The 23,500-nt window shown below is 48.1% G+C and overlaps 1 protein-coding gene across 1 annotated transcript in view; it reads right to left on the bottom strand.

Moving 5' to 3' along the window:
- The window catches only part of MKNK2 (MAPK interacting serine/threonine kinase 2), a 43,854-nt gene extending 33,176 nt beyond the window's left edge, over positions 1 to 10,678 (bottom strand). The window contains exons 1-2 of the mRNA XM_081846290.1: positions 10,559 to 10,678; positions 8,501 to 8,659 (exon numbers count right to left, since the gene is read on the bottom strand). Of these exons, the coding sequence (XP_081702416.1) occupies positions 8,501 to 8,548 (48 nt within the window). The 5' untranslated portion in view covers positions 8,549 to 8,659; positions 10,559 to 10,678. The remainder of the gene's footprint in view (positions 1 to 8,500; positions 8,660 to 10,558) is intronic.
- Between the last annotated feature and the right edge of the window lie 12,822 nt (positions 10,679 to 23,500).

The raw sequence follows: 23,500 nt of genomic DNA, 5'->3' as shown, positions 1-23,500 counted from the left end.
GGTCTGCTAGACCTGAGCTACACAGTTAGCCTCTCCTAGACCTGAGGTGCATATTCGGTAAAAAGCATTTGCTAGACCCGAGCTGCACATTCTATTTCTCCTAGACCTGAGGTGCATATTCAGTAAAAAGCATTTGCTTTTCAGTATTCAGTAAAAAGCATTTGCTAGACCTGAGCTGCACATTTGGCCTCTGCTAGACCTGAGCTGCCAGCTTCTTAAAAGGCAGCCAACATCGACGCCAACTTTTTCTGGCCAGCTACCCAAGTGCAGAAAACCTTGCCTGCCTGCTCCCTTTAGGTCAACAATATTTAATGGGCGCAGTCAGGCAGCCCAAATTTTGTACATTTAAAAAAAAACCTTTGCCACTTAGGGGCTGGTTTTGCTTTTCCAGAGGCAGCTTCTGTGTGTCGTTCAACCCAGACGCAACTGGTTGATGCAAAAAATAAAAAGTAATTTGAACTTTTCTTGTGGACTAGAAACTTAGCAACCTGCAATTGCAGCTTTGCAGGAGCCAACTCCCTTGAAAGTGCTCAAACCAGTTCCTTCCCTGCTGCGCGACAGCCTGGCGAGGGAGAACAAAACCAGGAACCTGACTCTTCCCCAGTACACAGCCGCCGTGGACAGGTGTGACTGGTGGAGGCCGCAAAAGGAGGCCAACAGGGAGGAGAACACAGGGTAGCTTAACCAGACCTGGCCGGAACGCTGCCCCACCGGCTATAGCTGGGGATCCAGCCCATAATGAGCAGGGAGGAGACTGCTTGTTTGGGAACAGCAGGGCAGGGCGAGGCGAGAAGCTTGCAGAGACAACCAGAAAACACAGGAGGCGTCTGCTAGACCTGAGCTGCGCACTAAGCCTCTCCTGGACCTGAGCTGCGCATTTATATATCGGAAGGAGCGTCTCCACTTCCATCGTTCTGCCCGGACACTGAGGTCCAGCGCCAAGGGCCTTCTGGCGGTTCCCTCACTGTAAGAAGCCAAGTTACAGGGAACCAGGCAGGGGGCCTTCTCGGTGGTGGCACACCTTCTCGGTGGTGGAACTCCCTCCCACCAGATTTCAAAGAGAACTACCACCAGACTTTTAGAAGACATCTGAAGGCAGCCCTGTTTAGGGAAGCTTTTAATGTTTGATGCATTACGGTATTTTAATATTTTGTTGGACGCCACCCAGAGTGGCTGGGGAAGCCCAGCCAGATGGGCGGGGTATAAATAAATTTATTATTATTATTATTATTATTATTATTATTATTAAAACAGCATGTGGCAGAGTCCTTTCTGGGTTGTACCACAGAGGTGGGGTGCGTGTGGCAAATGGACTTTGAAACCCCCCCCCCCCAGCATTTATATTAAGGAGTAGAATCATGGAATATTAAGAGCTGGAAGGCACCCTCAGGATCATCTAGTCTGACCCGCTGCAATGCTGTCCCAGACGGCGATTGAACCCGCAACCTTGGCGTTATTATCAGCGCCATGCGCTAACCAACAGCGCTCTCATCCAGGCTCCTCAATTCCACATTCTATATTTAGTACCTTGAAGGTAGAAGAGGAGCAGCTCAGGGAACAACGCCTTTTGAAGAATCGGGGAACAGCTGGAAGGGACCCCAAGAGTCATCTAGTCACCCCTCAATCCTTAACATCTCTTTGTAGGAGGGCCACCCCCCCACCCCCCGCGTGTTAGAAACTCAACTATCTAAGATGGGCACCTTAAACCTAGGTTGTAGTCACTGCAACAGAATGTCTATTCGCCAGGGGGCGGGGGTTGGACTAGATGACCGCTGGGGTCCCTTCCGACGAGACAATTCAACGATCTCAGCTACATTGCTTGACCAAGGCTTCCTCTTACGACAATTCACTCGTAAGGCGGAGAAACACACACAGCGGAAATGGAAACGGCATTGAGTGTGGACTAAAAAAGAGGTTTTCTTTTCTTTTAAATACATTTTTATTAATTCTTTAACATATCATTTCCAACAGTCATTGAACACAAGTTCTTATCTTATACAATATTTTAGACTCCCGCCAACAACCTCTGAAGATTTTCCGTTCTTTATCACTTGGGGAAACTCAGCCAGATGGGCGAGGTATAAATAATAAAATTATTATTATTATTATTATTATTATTATTATTATTATTATTATTATTATTCTGCATTTCTTAATTTCTCTATTACTTTTAATTATCATCAACTTGCAATATTTGACATAACCCTCCTTACAGAACTTCGTCTTGCAGTCCTACCAGCGTAATCTGTTTATTACAATTGCTTTTCAAATAGTTCAAGCATTTACTCAAGTCTTCTAAGAATCTCTTAGATTCTTAAAGCAGAGGTTTCCAAATGGCGCCCAGGTATCTCCACGTTGTCGCAGCCGGACCAGCACCAGCAGCAAAACCAGCGTTTGAAACTCCGAGTCAGGCGCATTTTCTGAGTCCTCTAGCCCCAAAAAGGCAACCTGGAATTCCTTTTACCCAAAAGGAAACCCGAGTTTAAGATTTGGCGCCTGGCTTCCATATCTGAGTTTCCAAGCCTGCTCCTTGAGTGCTCTCTGCACGCGCTCAAGCAACTCTTCCCCCTGGGGGGAACCCCATTATTAGCACCCCCTGACCACAAACCAAATCCACCCCCATCTCTTTCCAGGCCCAAAAAAGGGAGGGAGCAGCAGCCTTATCACAAGCGGCGCCTTTTGAACCCGCAGCCTGGATAGACAGGCTGTCCTCCCGATTATTATGAAACCTACTCAGGTGAAGGAGGCAGGCGCTTCCCACAGTAGAGAGAGAAATATTTCGTTCAAGCTCTCTGAACACAAACACACCCCTCTGTTGCCTTGGTCCTTAGCAGAGAACAAGCTAGTTTCCTCCTGTTCCGGACGGTAAGACTCGAACCCGTGACCAGAAACGAGATTCCAACTCAACCTCAGGAAGAACTTTCTGACAGTAAGAGCTGTTCGACAGGTTGCAGATTCTCCTTCCTTGCAGGTTTTTGAAGCAAAGCTATGACGGCCACCTGTCATGGATGCTTGGCCTGAGATTCCTGCATCGCAGCGGGTTGGGCTGGATGACCCCTGGGGTTCCCTTCCAGCTTATGATTCTATCCGCAGCCTTAACCTCCAGACCCTCTTTTGAAAGCCAGCCTTCTCCCCACACCCCTTTAACCCATTCTCAATGCACGAGGCTGGGCACATTGTGACTTTTTAGTACTAGATTGCAGCTATTAATAAAGAACAGCGGCAAGAGAAATTGACGAACTACGCAGAATTGGCGAAACTGACATACGAACTGCGAGATAAGGACAACTGTGACTTTCAAAAAAGAATGGGAACTTTTTACAAATTACTAAAAAAACAAAACAAAATGAGCTGGACTCCTGGACAGTTTTTGAATAAACATACACAAATGTATTGATTGATAACATGGTAGACAGATAATGTAAGGATTGGTATAATTTTACAACATGCAGAGAATAATATGTGCTGAGAAATCAGAGTTGCTGAGGGAAGTCTCTGGGGGAAAAGGGGGAGAAAATAATAATGTTTTGATATGTTGTTATGTTGAAATTGTTAATAAAAACATTTTTTAAAAAAAGATGGCGGCTATTAATATTTGACTTTTTTTGTGTTTTTCTATGTGTCGGGAGCCGCCCAGTGTGGCTGGCGAAACCCAGCCAGACTAGAGGAGGGGGGTATAAATTATTATTATTACTTATTATTTTCCACTCTACTTGTGCCAACCCCTGATCCCCTTTGTGCCTGCTTAATTTCCACCCATCCCTCAAAAAATGCAAAAACCAACAACAGGAAAACCCAAGGACCCATTTCCGGGTTTCTCCTTCAACCTCTCTGCTCCTGCCACTTTGGATTTTGCAAAACCCGGGTCTGGGAATTCCCCGTATGCGACTCCCTTGCGCCTTTGCGCACCAAACGCACAGACTGCAGAGCCCAAGATGCGCTTACATAACCCATCCCGCGCTGCGCCAAATATCCCTCCATGGGGCCTCCCGGCCTCGGAGAAGTTACATCACCCGGCCGCAAGCGAGTTTTGCAAAACGCAGGGTGCAAAAAGGGGGGGAACTGTAGGCAACTCTCCTGTCGCGCCTCCGTTCAGCGGCCTCCTTCCTCCACCCCCTGAAACACACACTTGTGTGCGCACACAAACCCAGGTCTGAGGCTGCACACAGTCCCTGCACTGCACTCTTTTAAAACTGGAGAGTTGTGCAGCAATCGACTTAAGGACCCAGGCTTTTCACAACAAGCAATAAATGCAAGGGAATCTATTGTGCAGGCTTGTGTGTGTGTGTGTGTGTGTGTGTGTGTGCGCGCGCGCGTGTCGGCATGTTTAAAAATAAGCGCAAGGGCATTAATTTGAGATTAGGAAGCAAAGTCACAGGGTGGCCGGGAGGCTTCGACCATCGCCAATCCGAAAGGCACCTGGAAAGAAATCTCTTGGAAAAATACTAGCAGGAAACGCAACGGGGGGGGGGCATGTCAAGCCCCGTGCAAAATTGGGCGTTTGAGGCACACACCCGCATTCTAAGTTGCAAAGTAAAGATTTTGCATTACATAAGGAGGAATGGAGTACGGGATCTCAGCATGCGCTGGGGAGGGAAGCGAAAATAAGATTATTTCTAAGAGCAGCTGTTATTTGCAGGCGGAAAACCCCATGAGGTTGGCTGTAGGGCAGGGAATGGGGTTAAGAACATAGGAGATTTGGAGGCATGGATGGAGGCAGCTGGTGGAACCCACAAAAAGGTTCCCTCTCTCACCCCATAGTTATCCTAGATTTTTGAGGGACACCAGGGGGTCATCTATTCCAACCCGCTGCGATGCAGGGAAGATTTGCATGCAGAAAGCCTAGGCTGAGTCCTCAGCATCTCTGACTAGGAAGCACCGGATAGGCACTGCCAATTGGTTGCCGTTAATACTGAGCTACATGGACCAGCTTCCTGTTTAATCTTCACAACAACCTTGCGAGGCAGGCTGAAGCTGAGCGAGAGATATTCCAGAGATCAGCCGGCAAGTTCAGTGAGGGTTTGGAGGCGCAGACTCCTCGGTGCCCGACCTTGACGCCACACAGATTCACTTTGGAAGTCTGAGGACAGTTTCAAAACCGGTATCTCGCAGCTGGAGCAGGCGAGACCTGGGTTCGAATCTCCATTGAGCCACAAACTCAACTCTTCCAGCTCCGAAACCTACAAAGGACTGAAGAAGACAGGCCTCTTGCAGGAGAAAGGACAGAGCAAAAACCTTTGGGAAGATCACTTTTCTTGTCGGAATCGCCGCTCTGGCTAGGCTGGCCTACCTCGCACGGTTGTTGGGGTGATTAATTGAACAGAACCAGGAACGGCGACACCTTGAGCTCAGTGGACAAAGAAGGCAGGCTACAAACAAAGTAAATAATAGGGAGCCTCGCCACCCCAGTACAGAAACAGCTCCAGGCCAAGGGAACTGCTGGGTTTTGCAGAACTACATATCCCATCATCCCTGGCCATTGGGCTATGGTGGCGACTGGGAGCTGGAGCCCAGCAACGATGACCGGAGAAGCAGATGACCCCCATGGCTGTGTTGTCTTGACCCACACGGCTACTCGTCTGCAATGTTTGCAGGATTATTCCAGCTGCAAAAAATCTTGCAACCTTTTAATTTGGAGAAGAGGGAAGCAAGCATACGTTTGTACGATTACGTCCACCGTGGAAAAAAGAGTGAAAAGCTTTTCTCCCTCTCTCACAGACGCTTACGGACGTCCCAACAAAGCTGGGAGATCTGGGACAGACAGAGGAAAGCCCTTCTTGTGCACCGTTAAAACTATGGAACTCCTTGCTGCAGGAGACAGTCGTGCCCACCAACCCAGAAGGGTTAAAAAAACAGGATGAGGTAACTTCATGGCAGACAAGGCTACTAGCCAGGAAGGCTAGAAAGGCTCCTGAAGACCAGTTGCTGGAAAGCATGGAATCGCAGAGTTGGAAGGGAACCCTCAAGGTCATCCAGCCCAACCCGCTGCAATGCAGGGATCTCAGCTCAAGCACCCAGGACAGATGGCCACCCGACCTTGGGCTTGAACACCTCCAAGGAAGGAGAGGCCACAACCTCCAAAAGGCAAATCCAGCCCAGGCCTGAACTGCAATGAAGCCCCAGGGTTGCGGGTTCGAGGTCCACGCTGGGCAAAAGATTCCTGCATTGCAGGGGGTTGGACTGGATGACCCTCGGGAACCCCTTCTAACTCTTATGATCCTGTTCCCCGGAGGGAGTCCCAGCTTCTCTTCCGACCTGCCCAACCGGTCTGGCTCCGAGCCGCAGAGGACCAGCCCTCCCGCGTGGCTCCCAGCCTCTGCCAACCAGGACGCCGGCATCCCATAATTAGGGAGAGCCCTCGGCAACCAGACAGGGAGGGAGGGAGGCGGTGCATCACGGGACAAACCCCATGACTCTGAGCGCAAGCTGGCAGCCCTGCAGGGAGGAATTAATCTGCAGGGCCAAACAACCAACCGGGACTCAGCTATCCCGCCTGTGAAATGGGTACAAGACAGTAGAGACAGGCGTGGAAGCCTGTCTGGCCCCAGGACTCCTCCCTCCTTTTGTCTGTTCAAGAAAGGCAAAAATATTGGGAGCGTTTTCCGGGTGTTTTGCTTGAAATTGAGTGCAGCCCAGCAGCTGTCCCTGGCGGGGACTGAACCCACAACCTTGGCAATATCAGCACCAGGCTCTAACCAACGCAGGGCCCGTGTTGAACCTTCGGAGTGGCAGGAACCCGTCATCTCACAAGGTAAAGGTCACCTGCCACTCAGCAGTTCAGACAATTGGAGCCACAATGCGGGATCCTGACTCAGACCAGCCATAACCCTGTTTCGTGCGAATTACAAAAACAAAACACTTGTACGGCATTATCCAATTTGGCCTCATTTATTCAACCTGGGAGGCGTCCAACCAGGGCACAAGCAACCATTGCTACACAAATGCACACACCTCTAGCAACAACATCTCGGCCTCCATGAGGGCTAGAAACCTGGCTGCAACTAGCAGAGAGCATCTGAGGATCAACACGAATTGCAGAAAGCGTGCAGGCGATGTCGCTGCCTCCATGGGGACTAGAAACCTGCCTATGGGGAGCAGAGAGGTCACATCGCCACCAAGCCAGCCTGCCAAAGGGTTTTGGGCAACTGCCATCGGCTCATAAATCACGGAAATTGAGGCGGCGCCTACACACGACTTGCATCACTTCCCAAACATTTCAGGCAACCAGTTTGGAAGGACAGGATTCCCTGACGCACTTGCACAACACAGAAGTCGGGCCCTGGCCGTCTCCCTAAACACACGTTCCGGCCAAAGGAACTGACACAACCCTCTTTTTGCTCATTCAGCCAAACAGACACACAAAACCCCAGCACCATTGCATGTCAGGGCACCAGCGAAACGGCAAGCAAGCCTTCATTAAATGCAAGCACCCGGCTCTCTCTTTCAAAAGAGCTTGCAAGCGCCAAAGGCTTCTCTCTAGGAGGCCGACCCAGCAGCAAATTAATTCCTCTTAGGAAGCAGAAATTAATCTCGCACACAACTCAGAAAAGTAAAAATGTACGGCGCTCCATGCAGACGCCCGAAACTGCAACACAACTTGTCGCTAAAGCATTGCTTCTGACAACGCACACCCACCAAGACAAACCCTACGACAAGGTGCTGTAAATCATTATTAATTATTATTTTTAATTGTTATTATGTCGGGTTCCTTTTAATCATTATTATGTCGGTTGATTTCAGGTTGTACGTTGACAATAAAGGTATTATTGCTCTCGGGCCCCAACCACCTGCTACGTCTCCGTGCCGATTTCCCCCCTTTGATTGTAATCTCCTCGGGGCAGAGACCCTTACGTCCTGATGGTCCTCTATAATTTGATGGACAAGGTCAAAAACTCGCTTTTTGGTGGGGCGGAGGGCAGGGAGAATGTGGTCCAATCCTTAGCATCTCTAAGTAAGGGTGAGTAGGATTATTAATATATTATATGCTACTATTATATCTGCAGCATCAAAAGTTTCGGGGTTAGACCCACTAAGGAAGTATTTTCCACTACTCTGAGGAAACCACCTATGCCACACAGGATCCCGAGTCAGCTCGCCTGACCGACTAGGAGTCCTGTGTAGCTCAGAAGCTTGCATGCAGCTTAAAAAAATAATTAAGCCTTTTTACAGTGGATATACATGCTGCAAAAGTTTCAGTGCAAACAGTTTCACAGCACATATTTTGATTCCCAACGTAAGTCTCTCCATAATTTTTTTTCCCAATGAGCAACAAAGGCATTGCAAGCCTAGGCCCACTTACCTGGGAGTAAGCCCTATTGAATTCAATGGGGCTTCTTTATACCTACATATGCCTGGGATTGCATTGCAAAAACACAACTTTTTTTAAAAAAAGGGAAAAACAGAAAACGGAAGCAACTTTCAGAAGGCATTAAAAAAACCCAGACACATTAACTCCGCAATCCGACTTCCGCTAAATAATAAGAGTTTTAATCTATCTTACCTTGAAGGAACGGTGGAAACCTTTGAGTTCTGTTTTTTTCTGCACCATTTTGGAGGTTTTGAAGATGCAAATGAAGAGGGGGGAGTAAAGAAAAGAAAAGGGGGGCGGAGAAGGAAAAAAAATTGGGGTGAAGCTAGTCCGGGTCTGCCGATGGAGACCCTGTAAAAGGGGAGAAAAGAAGAGAAAGGCTTTATTTTTATTTTTTAAAAAGTTCAAGATTCAACCACTGGGTGCATAACCATAAAATAGCTGTTGGGATTTTTTGGGGGGGGGGGATCTCATTTTTGACAAAGGAAATTTAAAAGCAAAGCACCAGACTCCTGGAAAAAGGAGAAATAAGAACGGCGGTTTGCAAATGACACACAACACAACACAACACAACACAACACAACACAGGAGCAGAGTGCGTCCCGAAATACAGAAAATCGCAAGCAGAGATTTTGCAAACACACAAAGAAGTGGGGGCTTCCAGGGGGGGGGCAAGTATTTTTCTCTGACAACAGAGGCCCTTTTGCACAGAAATCCTCATATTTAATAATCATAATCATCGTCATAATCACAGTAATAATAGTTTGTGCGTTTAAGATTCAGCTCCCAACCTCTCCGACATAAGGCCTTTATTACAAAAATATCTCAATCTCCCTCTCTCTTTCTCTGTGTTGCACCAGATTTTCGCCCCTTTGTGATGCAATGCAAAGCTTAGGAAGAACATTCCTTGTTTATGATTTGAAAGAAGTTTTGCTTTATTTTATTTTTTTTTCAAAGGAAGGGGGGGGGACAAAATTCTTGGAGCGAAGGCAGATGTTGGAAGTACAGGCCCCGGGGAAAGAAGGGAAAAGGGGGGGGGGTGTACAAAGGGGGTGGGCACCACACACACACACACACACACACACACACACACACACAGGCCTTTTGCAAAGAAGGGATTATGCAGCCAACTCAAGCCCTACTCACAAGTAGACCCACTGAAATCAGTGGTCATTGCCCATAGATTTAAACAGTGGTTGCAGTTAGATGCAGCTGAGAACTGGCAGGAGAGGAATGTTATATTCCCCCCCCCCCAGCAGCACAAAATTTTAATATTTCCTCTCCACCCCCACCGCGTCGACCCACAGAAAACCATACATAATATTTTGCAGCTGATCTTGTGGGGCAGATGGAAGAGACTTTGAAACTCGCAGATTTGCAGTAAAATCCTAATAAACCCAACGCTCTCTGGACTTTATTCTGAAAATCTGCAATTGGGGGGGGGGTGGAAATAACACAGCAAAAATACACACCCCTTTTTTCCAGGAGGGGTGGACTATTTCCTAAGGGAAAAAAACCCCTACATCCTGCATAGCAAGGGAGGGGGGCGTGATCATTCGCCTGAGTTCATTTTCTATTCTTGCATTGAGGAAGAAGGTAAAATGGGGGAGGAGAAAAAGAATCGCTCACTACTGGGGGGGGGGGACGTGAAACGGATACCCCCTCCACGCAAACACACCTCCCCAGGCTTGCAACACAACAACAACAACACCACAATCCGGCCCTTTTCAATGCTATCAGGTTTGCAAAAGGAAAAACATCGATTTTTAAATCCCCCCCCCATTTGCAAAAATAAGTGGGGGCACCAAAACACGGTAAAAAAGAAATAAAGGGGAATATTGGGGGGGTGAAGGGCTGCCTCCCCAGCCCCTCCCCCTTCCTTTCCCCTTGCAAAACCCCTCCCCCCCCCTTAAAAACACACATACACAAGACAGATTCAGCTGCGCGCGCCATGCAATGAGTTTGCAAACGGGGAGGGGGGGGAATGCAATACTCCCGACCTGCTTTATTTATTTGCTGGGGGGGGGCATTCACCCCCCCCATCTGAAGTCTTCTTCCCAACCATTCTCTCTCTCTCTCTCCCCCCCCCCCCCCATTTCCATTGCAGAACTACGGAGATCCAGTCGTCTCTGGTTTTTGCAAATCGCGTTTTGCAAATGCAAAGGACGCGGCTTTGCAAAAAGCGCCCGGGGATCGGGGGGACCCGGCCCTCGGCAGCCCTCCGCCCGGCCCGCGGTCGCTCCCCCTTACCGAGGCTCGGGCTCCGCAGTGCTGGCGCCACTGTAGATGGAAAAGGCACAGCCGGGCTCGGGAAGGGAGGTGCCGAGCAGGCGCCGCGCCGAGCCTTATATAGGCGGCGGCCCCCGCTTGCATCAGCTGAGCCCCACCGGCCCGCCCCGGCCTCCGCCTCCGCCTGCCGGGCCGGGCAGCAGCCGGCAGAGGCCAGCGGGGAGCGAGAGGCAGAGAGGGGGCCTCTGCACATGGGCAGAGAGCTTTCTGCTCCTGCTGCCTCTGGGCATGGGCAGAGTGCCTCGGCGGCAGGAGAGGAAGGGTAAAGGGTACCTGGAAGCATGTGCAGAGAGTTTTCGGCTCCTGCCGTCTCCTCTGGGAAAGGGGTGTCTCTAGGCATGGGCAGAGTGCCCCTGTGGCAGGAGAGGGAGGGTAAAGAGTACCTGAAAGCATGTGCAGAGTGTTTTCTGCTGCTGCTGTCTCCCCTAGGAAGGGAGTGCCTCTGCGGCAGAAGAGAGGAGGTAGAGTGCACATCTAAACATGTGCAGAGAGTTTTCTGCTCCTGCCATCTCCTCTGAGAAAGGGGTGTCTCTAGGCATGTGCAGAGTGCGGCAAGAGAGAGAAGGCAGAGTGCGCCTCTAAACATGTGCAGAGAGTTTTCTGCTCTGCTGTATCCTCTAGGGAGGGAGTGCCTCTGGGCATGGGCAGAGTGCCTCTGCGGCAGGAGAGAGAAGGCAGTGCGTGCCTCTAAACATGTGCAGAGAGTTTTCTGCTCCTGCGGTCTCCTCTAGGAAAGCGGTTAGTCCCTCCCTGCTGCCTTCCTCACCCCCAACTTTTACCATCTTTTCAGTGGGTATTTCTAAACATGCACAAATCCACAACCTGCAAACCTCCTTCTTTTATGGGTGACCTCTGCAAAAACTAGCCCCTTTTTTCCCTCCTGGAGACCAGAGCCCACATTGCAGGATCCGTCCCCCTGCCCAACCCCACCCTGGCTTCACTTTTCCACTGTTAATAATAATAATAATAATAATAATAATAATTTATTGCATGACCAGATCACTCAATCCAGCCTCTAAATCAACCCAGGAGTGTAGAGGGTGCGAAATACGCCACGATTCGTCTACCACGTTCGCCAAAGACAGATGCAACCCCAATCCTTATTCCACGGCATTCCTGGATTGCGGCGGGTTGGTCTAGATGACCCCTGGGGTCCCTTCCCGGGATCTGTAACGCCTCCCTCTCTCCCCCACCTTGGGATTCGAGGAAGCTTGCAGCGTTTGAAAAGCATCGTTCGGAAATGCAAAGTGACAAGGGCAGGTTAATGAAAAACAATAATTAAAGCGCATCGCAGCGCATTTGAAACCAGAAATTAAAATCCCGTTTGCCCTGCCCAGCAGCCCAGTAATCGCCATTGTCCAAAGGCCTCTCCAAGCAAGGGCTTGGCCTGTCGCTGGAAGGAGAGCGAAGAGGGAGCCAGTTTAACCTCTCCGGAGAGGGATTCTGCAACATGGGAGCCACCACAGAAAAGGCTCTGTCGAGCCCCAACAGCCGTTCCTCCATGATCGGTTAAGACACCTTCTAAAAACCAGTGTCTCTTTGCGAATGGGCATCACTCTGTGCATGCTCAGAGACTATTATTTCCCCTTAAACTTCACATTGTTGTCATTTTAAAAGCCCCACACCTATCAAGAAGGGGTTGACAGGCCCTCCAAGCGTCCCTATTTTCCAGGGACAGTCCCGGGTTTTCAGAAGCCGTCCCAGTTTCTGATTTTCCTTAGGACGTCGCTATTTTCTTTGGAGGAATATACACCCTTTCGAAGATGTCCTCTGAAGGCAGCCTTGCATAGTGAAGTTTTATAATGTTATGTTTTTATTGTCAGAGTGACTGGAGATTATTATTATTATTATTATTATTATTATTAATAAACAGGACGTCCCTATTATCATCCGAGAAATGTTGGAGGGTATTGCACTCTATGTATTCTCAGAGGTTAAGCCCACTGCTGGCAACAAAATGAAAGTTAGCTGTCCCAGGGTCGATAATGAGGGGCTGGGTTCAAAAGCTGCTTGTGCATCCATAGCCTGATTTTTCTCCCTATCGGTATGCAAAGCACCTATCTGTCTCTGGAAAGTGAGTTTGCCTGTTGCATCCCTGCACGATGCGCTCGTGTGCATCCTTGGAATCATTCGTCGGAGCGGGAGAACTGGTTTTTCCACGCTTTTGCACTGGGCACAATTGAATGCTCCAAACTGCTCCAAATGCAGAGATGTGCAGGACGGATGAGGTCGCCCGTTCTCTCTCTGCGTGAGTCACTGCTCTGGTCTTGCCTAAAATGTAGGGAGCCTGGCTTGCTTATTTTGGGGGTAACTCTCCTGCTTATTTTGGGGGTAACTCTCTTATCAAGCATCTTTAGGAGGCTAGGTGGAGTGGGGTCGCTGGGCAGGGAGATTGGGAGGTGGGGCTTATAATTTAATTAAACTCCCCCCCACACACACTTCCTGCATTGCAGGGGGTTGGACTGGATGACCCTGAGGGTTCCTTCTAACTCTGCCCTTATATGATTCAGCGCACATGCACACACAAGACTACATATTTGGATTGAGTCAGCCGGTCCCAACAGGGAGGTGGAGCTAAGCCGTATGTTTGTTTGTTTTTAATGAATTATTTATTAGGATTTTCAGTAACAGAACAAAAACAAAAATAGACAAAAAGAAATGACAAAAATGCAAAAATACAAAACTTAAAAACAATTAAAGACACATAAAATTTCAATTGCTTATTTTCCTTTAACTTGTTTCTCAGACCTCCTCACACCTCCCCTTCTTGTATTCCAATTTAAATTATTAGCTCAGCAAGTCCTTATTACTTATTTCTCAACTTTACTTCATAATTTATTTTAACATATTATTATTTTACTTTTTCTCTTTCTTCCATTTCCTTAATTTATTTTTGCAAACCTTATCTTCATTTAGTTTAGACCGTTTTAGAGACCAGTTTTAACTTATCCAAACTTAAACATCAATACTTATACATCAGTACTCATTCTTAAACATTTTTCCTAATGTCGACCAAACTTCCCTTCCACGACTTTCCCAATTTTCATACCAATAGCAAAACAATATAAAAACAGAACAAATTATAATTGTATACCCTTTGGATTCCCAGTCTCCACCCACCCCTTTCCCGGTTTCAGTCCCCAGCAAGTGTCCATCAGTCTCAATATAGTTCGAATATAGCCTGGAGATCTCACATCGAGGCTCTTAAATCTCTCTCAGTTCCTCTCTGCCGGTCTTTTTGATAGTCCTTAATGTTAAACCCCAAATCTCGGAGAGGCTCCGGCCCAACAGGATCCATGTTTCTTCCAGCCAGACCTCCATACTTAAAAATGAAGCCTATGGGGTATTCCAAATCTTGTTTCATGCTCCTTTCAAGTCCAAATGTCCCCAAAGCTCCAGCTTCCACCTTAATCAAATTTATAATGCCTCCCTGTTGCCCCCCTGCCTGAGTCCCTGTTCTTCGTGCAACTCCTTCCAGTTTCAACACACAAGCAAAAGCTTGGGAAGTGAAAAAAAGCTCGTCATGGGCACCCGAAGCAGTTCCAAGCAGCTCCGACCTGCTGCAAGGCCTGGTAAGATTGTGCAAGCAATTTGTCTCCCCTCCGGTGAAATTTCCCTCCCTGTTCGCTTCTTCAATCACGTACAGACTCATTCCTGTCCAGTGTCTCGTGTGCCAAAGCATTGTCTGTCCCTTCTGCCATCAGGTGACTCTCCAAATCCTTTCCTGGGGAGAGCAGGGCTTGGTTTTGTAAGACCAGAGAGGTTTCTGTTTTTAAAGGCCATCCGCCCCCCTCACCCCAAAGAGATTCTTAAAGAGACATGCTTGGTTTAAAAATAAATAAATATCATTGAGGTTTATAGAGGAAAATGCAAAGCTTTATATCTTTCTCCCCTGTTTTTAACCAAACAAAGACTTTAAAAGAACAAAAAAAAAAGGGGGAGGGGGATAGAGAAAGAAAAAGCAAGTAAAGAGAGAAGATTGCTTTCTCCTCCTCTGGAGGGTAGGACTCGAACTCATGGCTTCAAGCGACGAGAAAGGAGATTCCGGCTCAACGTCAAGAAAAACTTTCTGGCAGTGAGAGCTGTTTGACCGTGGGGTGGTGGACTCTCCGTCCTGGAAGGTTTCTAAGCAGAAGTTGGACGGACATCTGTCACAGGTGCTTTAGTTGAAATTCCTGCCTTGCAGCAGGTTGGACTGGATGACCCCCTGGGGTCCCAACTCTGCAATTCTAGGATTCAACACAACGTTCTGAAGCACGGACTCTGAATGGCACCATCGTTGTTTAATTCCGCAGATAGGGAGCTTTGTTAAAAGCGGGGTTTTGGTAAGGAAATTCACCGCGGTTCCTGACGCCCTGGGTCAAGTTTGAGGTGTTCCTATTAGTATATGAAGCCCTTAAGAAGTTTACCTGCGAGAAAAACACAACAAGACGGAAGAAGTAAAACAAAAAACTGAGATCACACATGGGTGAAGGGAGTGGGGAGTATAGGGGAATTTATAACATTATTTATAATATAAAAATTTGTTGCAGGTCCTGCTCAACGCCCCTTCTGCACGGCTAAGAACCAGATCTTTTTAGCGTCTGCACTTTGGAACTCCCCGCCACTTGCCGCCAGGCCTTCCCTGTACTATTTTGGACACCTGCTAGAAACCCCAGCACGGAGGCAGGAGGAGAGGAGGGAGGCCTGTCCCACGCAGGGGGTGCTTCCGACGTTCTCACCTGGCCTGCGCGTTTTGGCATCTGATCCACAGGGTAAGACCTACTGGGGGCCAGCTGCTCTGCTCACTAGGCCTGACGCTCCACCAAATCTATTCCGGTTGCGTTCTCGCTAATAAATAGTTCACCCCAATTTGTATCACATCTGACGTGACTGATTTGTAGACAACACAAGAAACATGAGAAGAGTCAAAACACGGACTGTTGTAACCAAAGAAAATCACACACGCACAAAAACACGCACATTATCTCTAACTTGCACAGTGTGATTCACTCCCGACACCCTCGTTCTCTCCCTTCTCCCCCCCTCTCTCTCTCTCTCTCTCTCTCTCATTCATTCAGCCTTTACAGTACTGGCATCATTTAGACAACAAATCATAAATGGAAAAAATAATAATCCATAATACATTGGTACTTGAGATGCATCAAACACATAAGACATATAGAAGACTCAGTAGACACCATTAACCCTAACCTCTACATTCTTGTTATAAGTTTGATATTATTATCCTAAAAGTTAAAGGTAAAGGGACCCCTGACCATTAGGTCCAGTTGTGGCCGACTCTGGGGTTGCGGCGCTCATCTCGCTTTACTGGCCGAGGGAGCCGGCGTACAGCTTCCGGGTCATGTGGCCAGCACGACTAAGCCGCTTCTGGCGAACCAGAGCAGCGCACAGAAACGCCGTTTACCTTCCCGCCAGAGTGGTACCTATTTATCTACTTGCACTTTGTGCTTTTGAACTGCTAGGCTGGCAGGAGCAGGGACCAAGCAACGGGAGCTCACCCCGTCGCGGGGATTCGAACCGCCGACCTTCTGATCGGCAAGTCCTAAGCTCTGCGGTTTAGACCACAGCGCCACCCGCGTCCCTATTATTATCCTAATATGTATGTAAATATGAATAACCTACTAAATTTGGTAGAAACTCATTCCAAAGATTGCCATACTTTTAAATTATAAAAATAGTTAGGCATCATTCCTTTTTTATATATATACATTTTTATTGGTTTTTTTAACATATCATTTTCAACAGTCAGATAACATAAATTTTCATCTTATACAGTGTTTTAGACTTCCATCAACACCTCAGATGATTTTTCGTTCTTTATCACTTATTCTGCATTTCTTAATTTCACTATTACTCTTAATTGTTATTAACTAATAATTTTCCTCATAGTCTTTCTTGCAATGTTTCGAACAATCCCCCTTACAAAACCTCTTGCAATCCTACTAGCGCAATCTGTTCAGTACAATTACTTTTCAAATAGCTTGTATATTTACTAGTTAGGGTTCATTCCATGATGGGAATGCAAACCTAAGTAAGAAGATGAGCCTGCAAAGGGCCGAGTAGCCTGTCTCTTTCTCAGCACCATCTCGCTGAGCGCCCAGAACGGGGCATCGTGCAGGGCAGCAACGGGAGGCCTCTTCTTCTGCCGCCCCAGCCCCAGCTCCTCTCTAATTGGCTGCCCTGCTCCCCGCCTCCTTCTCATGCTCCAAGGTTCGGGGATTGTTAATGTGGAGGACGGTTGCAGATTGGAGGTGAACGGGGCCACCTTGGCAGCAGCACCCAGGCTGAGGTGTGGCAGAGCAGGTTGACTCCCCGTAGCTCTCTTGAGTTTTATTGCTGCCTAAATTGCCCTCTGCTTGGTAGAGTGACCTAAATAACATTCCCAGGTGTTCTTGCAGGCCTTATCTTTATTATATATAGGTAGATATAATTTTTCATACAATAACAGAATCATAGCGTTGGAAGGGACCCTCGGAGGTCATCCAGCCCAACCCCCTGCAATGCAGGAATTTCAACTAAAGCATCTGGGACAGATAATGCCATCTAACCTCTGCTTCGAAACCTCCAAGGAGGAGAGTCTGCTGCCTCTACTGGGAATGGCTGCTGAGACCATATAACACCGGTCCTAAAGGATCTTCACTGGCTCCCAGGACGTTTCCGAGCACAATTCAAAGTGTTGGTGCTGACCTTGAAAGCCCTAAACGGCATCAGTCCTGTATACCTGAAGGACTCCACCCCCATTGTTCTGCCCGGACACTTAGGTCCAGCGCCGAGGGCCTCCTGGCAGTTCCCTCACTGCGAGAAGCCAAGTTACAGGGAACCAGGCAGAGGGCCTTCTCGGTGGTGGCACCTGCCCTGTGGAACGCCCTGCCATCAGATGTCAAAGAGAAGAACAACTACAGTCATACCTTGGGTTAATTATGCTCCAGGTTGAGCATTTTCAGGTTATGCTCCGCGGCGACCCGGAAATAACGGAACGCATTACTTCCGGGTTTTGCCGCTCGCGCATGAGCAGGTGCTCAAAGTGATGTCATGTGCATGCGCAGAAGCATGCGCAGACTTGCAGTCGCGTGTTACGTTCTACTCAGGATGTGAATGGGGCTCCAGAACAGATCCCATTCGCATTCAGAGGTACCACTGAACCAGACTTTTAGACGACATCTGAAGGCAGCCCTGTTTAGGGAAGCTTTTAATGTTTGATGCATTACTAAATTTTAATATTTTGTGGGAAGCCGCCCAGAGTCCCTGGGGAAGCCCATCCAGATGGGCAGGGTATAAACAATAAATTATTATTATTATTATTATTATTATTATTATTATTATTATTATTATTAGTTTTGCCTGCACAGGCTGGCAGCGGCTTTGTGGGGTTTCGGACAGCCAGTCTTTCCCCGGGTGCCGAACCCTGGACCCTAACCCCCCAGCCCCCCCCCCAGTGCATTACGGACCCTGTTTTCCTGCATTAAGCTGCAGTTTAAAGAGACAGCCGGGCGAGAAAGCAAGAAACAGAGAGGACTGGAAACATGAGTCCCCCTTTGCTGCCGCCAGGGCAGGTCGCTCCTCCTCCCCTGAAGGGTAAGGCAGGTCCCTGGACTCTGCAGAGCGAAGGGGAAGGGCGTTATCAGCACAGAAAAACAGTTGCAGAGCTCCTGCCAGGGATTACATAACCGCAAGGTTACCACGAGACGAGGTGTGCCTGACTCCCTAATAACCCCGATAAGCAGAGCGGCTGCTTGGCTTGCAGAAGGAGCTGGCTCCTTGATTGATTGACAAGAGCCTTTACCTCTACCTTAACAAAAAGTGCAACATTCTGGGATCAAATCAGAAACCGGGACCGGGCTTCTGCCAACCCAGGGCCGTCCCAGGAAAATAGGGATACTGGCAGGGCCTTCAAACAGAATGCACAAATTCTGCGCCCACCCAATATTATGGTTCCTGCATCCATAACAATTTCGGGATCTAGTCCGTCGCGGAATAGATCAGAGGCAAGGAAACGGCAGCTGGCAGAAAGTCTTGTCTGGCCCTCTTAAAGGCAGAAGAGCCCTGCCAGGGAGAAGCAGTTGGCAACTATGAACACTTGCAGGCTGGTTGCACAAGACGCCGGTTGTGCAATATCCAGAAATGAAGCAGGATGCAAAACTGGAGAGGAGACCTCCCCCCCCCCGCCAGTGTTCCTCCTCCAAAAGTCCTCTCCTAGGGGAGAGTTGCCAGGGAGGGACCCCAAGCGCTTATGAGCCCAAGGAAAATGCTGACGCCTCCCTCCCTCTCTCCCTCATTGGTTTCCTCCCCTCCCAGCCCACTGGACGATTCCCTTCCAGCCCAGCAAAACATGTTTTCCTCCGGAATCTGTCTGCTACGCAGGCCGGGAGACCGTCCCAGGTTTCCGAGAAAACTCTGGAGGCCTGGAATGGGCCTGACCTTCTTAAAAACCGCTGGAAGATCGCCTGAAAAAATGAGACCCTCGCTTGCTAGCTAGCTAGGCAGGCTGGCCTTCAAGAGAATGCCAAAGAAATCTGCCTTCTGTGTTTCTGTAGGAGCCTAGAATTGTACAGCTGGAAGGGACCCTGAGGGCATCTCGTTCACCCCCCTGCAAGGCAGCACACTTTTGCCCAATGTGGGGTTCGAACCCGCAACCCATCCTTTGCTCTTATTTAAACCGCTTTTGATTTTGAGCCGTTGAGGACTAGAATCTGGCTTTAAGGGGAGGGCAGCCGCGGGTCCATGCTGGGGTGTGTCTGTTTTTGCATGCAAAAAGGTCCAGCCTCCCCAAACAGGAAAACCCTGGAGGGAAGTTTTTGGGACTCCAGCCCTCGCCTGCAGCATCCTCGGTTCACCCGAGGCGAGCGGGCATTTTGCAAGGCTGGATTATCTGCATATATCCACACTGGCTCCACCCTGCTTATCTGCAGCTGTACTGGCCTCTCAGGGTAAACAAATATGTGTTGCAGACCACGTTTCTCTCTCTCTGTTTGTGTGCGTGCGTGCCTATTCCCCTGGAGTTAACCCAATAATTCTTACAGCGTTCCTAAAAGATTCCCACCCACCCTCTCTTATAACGCTAGACTGTGGGCATGCAGTGAAGCTGAACATTGAGAGATTCAATGTTCTGCGGAACTCCCTCCCACTGCAGGCAGTTAGGGCCATCAACTTGGACAGCTTCAAAAACGGATCGGACACACACGCGGAGGAGCAAAAGGCTTTTGACGACTTCTAGCTACGAAGAATACCCCAAGTATTGTTTCTAAAGTTTTCTGCCGTTGCCAGACAATTTCAACACGAGCTTTTCCACCGTGGAGCCGCAGAATTTCCCTTTGGATCAGCTGTGTGGGGTTCCAGGGAAGGGGGCGAAATTTGGGCGCAGTTTGCATTTAGAAACAGGCCGACCTCGTTCCCAATTTCCCCAAATAGCGCGAGAACTGAAACACACAACTAGCCTTCGAAATCCGTGCCGCTTCTGAATTTTGCAAAGGAGGTCTCCAACCCCCCGAAAAGTGAACAGAAATGTGTAGATAATGAAAGGAACATACAAGACTGCATCCTTTGTTTAAAAAAAAGCATCCTATTTTGGGAAAGTGTCTTCTAAAATATGTGTGTGTTTTACATAGAACTGCCTTTTTAAAAATGTGTGTGTAATGTGATTATATACATTATATACATTCGCTATACAGATGTATATGTCGTATACACATTTTAAAATGCAATATTTAACTGCAGGAGAGAGAGAGAGAGAGGAGTCATGAAAGTGTAAAGTTGGAGGGAACTCCAAGGGTCATCTAATCTAACCCCCCGCAATGCAGGAACCACAAGAAAAGAACCCCTGACTCTTTATAAGCAAACACACACAGCTCATAGACACATGCACACATCCGAGAGTCTGCACCTCTTCTCACCAACCCCAGGACTTGCCCCCCATCCAGGACTGTGATGAGACCCTACAAATCATCCCATGGGAGCTGCGTGACGACAGCATTACGTTTGTGTTTCTATAGGAGAGATAATAATGGCAGAAATGTGGCGGGAGATCCTCCTTGGAATTAAAAACCATTGCAATCTGGTGCAGAAATGTGGCAAACTGAACTTTTGAGGTTGGGGGGGCTGAGGGAATGAGAAACTGAGCAGAACCGAAAGGGGCAGCTGCCTGCCTGAGGGCGCCACTTGGCGGTGGAAGAGAAGCACTCTGGGGAAGGGGCTGACCTACCCCATAAGTAAAAGAGAGAGAGGAGAGGACAGAGGAAGTTTGAGGGGACTTGTGACAACCGCTGGCCAGGTGCGCAGGTGGGGTGAGGGGGGGCCTTCTGCGTTGATGGCCAAGCCCCCAGGCTCCCATGCCAAGGTCACACTGTTGGGGAGCCAGAGCTTTCGAAGACGCGGGAGGGATCCTGTCCTCAAGACTTGGCCCGGCTCCCAGAACCAGGCCAAACAAGCCATCAATCGTGAGGAACCTGGCAGCTCTGAGCACATGATCCGAGGAGGAAAACAGAACGTCCTGGAGGGAAACACCACAGCTTGCGGGGGGAGGAGAAGAGGGACGCTAAGCTCCCTAGGCCGCTCCCCAGGCCTCCTCTGTGCTTTTTCCACACGCGCACCATGCGCAGACATGCGCACCCATGCGCCGTGCGAGAGCAAAAAGCGTCCCCTGACTTCGCAGTGACCTTTGTGGGAATTTCAGCAGGGCGAAAGTCACTCGGATTAGAGGAGCAGAAATTGCTGGCGTTTGCTTGCTGGTATGCGCGAGGCCCATGCCCCACCCCACACCCCTGGCAGGCCTGCCAAAGGGGGTGGGTTGGGGGTGGAGCAGGGAGAAAAGACGCCCAGAGACAAGGCAGTGCTCCAAAGTTGTGCATTATTTTGTTTTTCAAGCATTGTGGGCGGGAGTAAACTGGCACCAATTATGGGAGGCGATTTGTCATCTCGTCCCACCGCTTTGCACCAATAGGAAGAAAAAGTTCTCTTCTTCCTCTTCAGGGTCAGAGTTAAGCATATTTGTCAACAGAATAATAATCACGTTTGTTTTTGCTTGGGGTTTTTTTTGGGGTGGTGGTGAAGATTTTAAAACTCATTTTGTTGTATGTATAAAACAGAGAAGACCTAACAGCAGGAGAAAAAATAAACAGAAACAAAACTATAAAACAGCCACATTGAACGAGTTGGGATTAGGGTTAGAACTTTTTTTTCTTTTCCCAAAAAATTGATTTCCTGTATCCTAAGGGGATAAACTTTTGCTTAGAAACACTCAAAAACAGGGACTGGTTCTTCTCAGTTGTGAAACAAGGTCACCCTGAAATGAAAAATTGGAATCACCATTACTACTCATAAAGTAAGAGCATTTTTGAAAACTTGATGGAACTGTTTAGAACTTTTACAGCTGTAGGAGAACTTTCAAAAGCATTGGAGAATCTCTCTTAACACCTGGAAGCAGGCCGGATTAAGGTTTGATGAGGCCCTCCGCTCCTGAAGGTAATGGGGCCCTTTATATGTCCAGCTGTCCTTTGTCAACAACAAATTGTCGCTGTTTTTTGTGTTGAATATATTTGTTGTTGTTTAGTCGTTTAGTCATTTCCGCCTCTTCCTGACCCCCTGGACCAGAGCATGCCAGGCACTCCTGTCTTCCACTGCCTCCCGCAGTTTGGTCAAACTCATGTTCGTAGCTTGGAGAACACTGTCCCACCATCTCGTCCTCTGTCGTCCTCTTCTCCTTGCGCCCTCCATCTTTCCCAACATCAGGGTCTTTTCCAGGGAGTCTTCTCTTCTCATGAGGTGGCCAAAGTCTTGGAGCCTCAGCTTCAGGATCTGTCCTTCCAGTGAGCACTCAGGGCTGATTTCCTTCAGAATGGAGAGGTTGGATCTTCTTGCAGTCCATGGGACTCTCAAGAGTCTCCTCCAACACCAGAATTCAAAAGCATCCATTCTTCGGCGATCTGCCTTCTTTATGGTCCAGCTCTCACTTCCATACATCACTACTGGGAAAACCAGAGCTTGCTATATGGTAATTTATGGACATAATAGGTATCTAAAGCCATTTGCCGTTGTTGCTGTATGTAGGTTTTATTTAATTTGTTTTTTTATTTTATATTTTGGAAATGGACATCCAGTTTTTTCCCCTTTAATTTTTTTGGGGGGCCCCAAGAAAGTGGGGCCCTAAGCTATAGCTTGTTTAGCTTATACATAAATCCAGCATTGAGCAGCAGCCCTCTGTGCGCCAGATCCCCGGATGTGATCCATGCGCAGAACGCACAATCAAAGTGAGGCGGGAACTTTTTGGTGCTTGCAGTAGAAACCCAAGACCAACTTCAACCTTGATTTATTCTAAGCAGTAAGAAGAGATATACGATGTACAAGCACTGGAAAGTTTGCAATCTCAATTTTTCCTGCATCATAATACATATGTTATGCATATGACGTAATATGTTATACAGTTACACAGACATAATTTGATTTATTGTTTTCGGGGTGACTTTGTTTGTTTTTTGCAAAAGATTTTGCTTTTCGGCAAAAGTTCATCTAACTAAGCTACAGGAACGTGAGGTTGTAAAAAAGTTATAAACTTAATGGCCACCTGTCAGGGATGGTTCAGTTGGGATTCCTGAATTGCACAGCATTGGACTTCTTTTTTAAAATAATTTTTATTAAGAATTTCAACATAACAAATTACCAAAACATATCGTATTCATCCCCCCCATTTTCCCCCTCCCCCCCCAGAACAACCCCCCCAAGACGTCCCTCAGCTCCTCTCTCTGTTTTTTCCAACCCATGTTGTTCTCTGCATATTGCAAACTTGTAAAGATCCTTAAATTATCTGTCTGTTATGTTAACAATCAATAAATTTGTGTATGTTTATTCAAAACCTGCCAAGGAGTCCAATTCATTTTGTTGTTTTTTAAAGTAGTTTGTAAAAAGTTT

This window comes from Podarcis erhardii (genome assembly GCF_964252035.2).
Source record: "Podarcis erhardii genome assembly, chromosome: 18".
NCBI lineage: Eukaryota > Metazoa > Chordata > Lepidosauria > Squamata > Lacertidae > Podarcis > Podarcis erhardii.
This window is presented reverse-complemented; position numbering and strand designations above follow the sequence as displayed.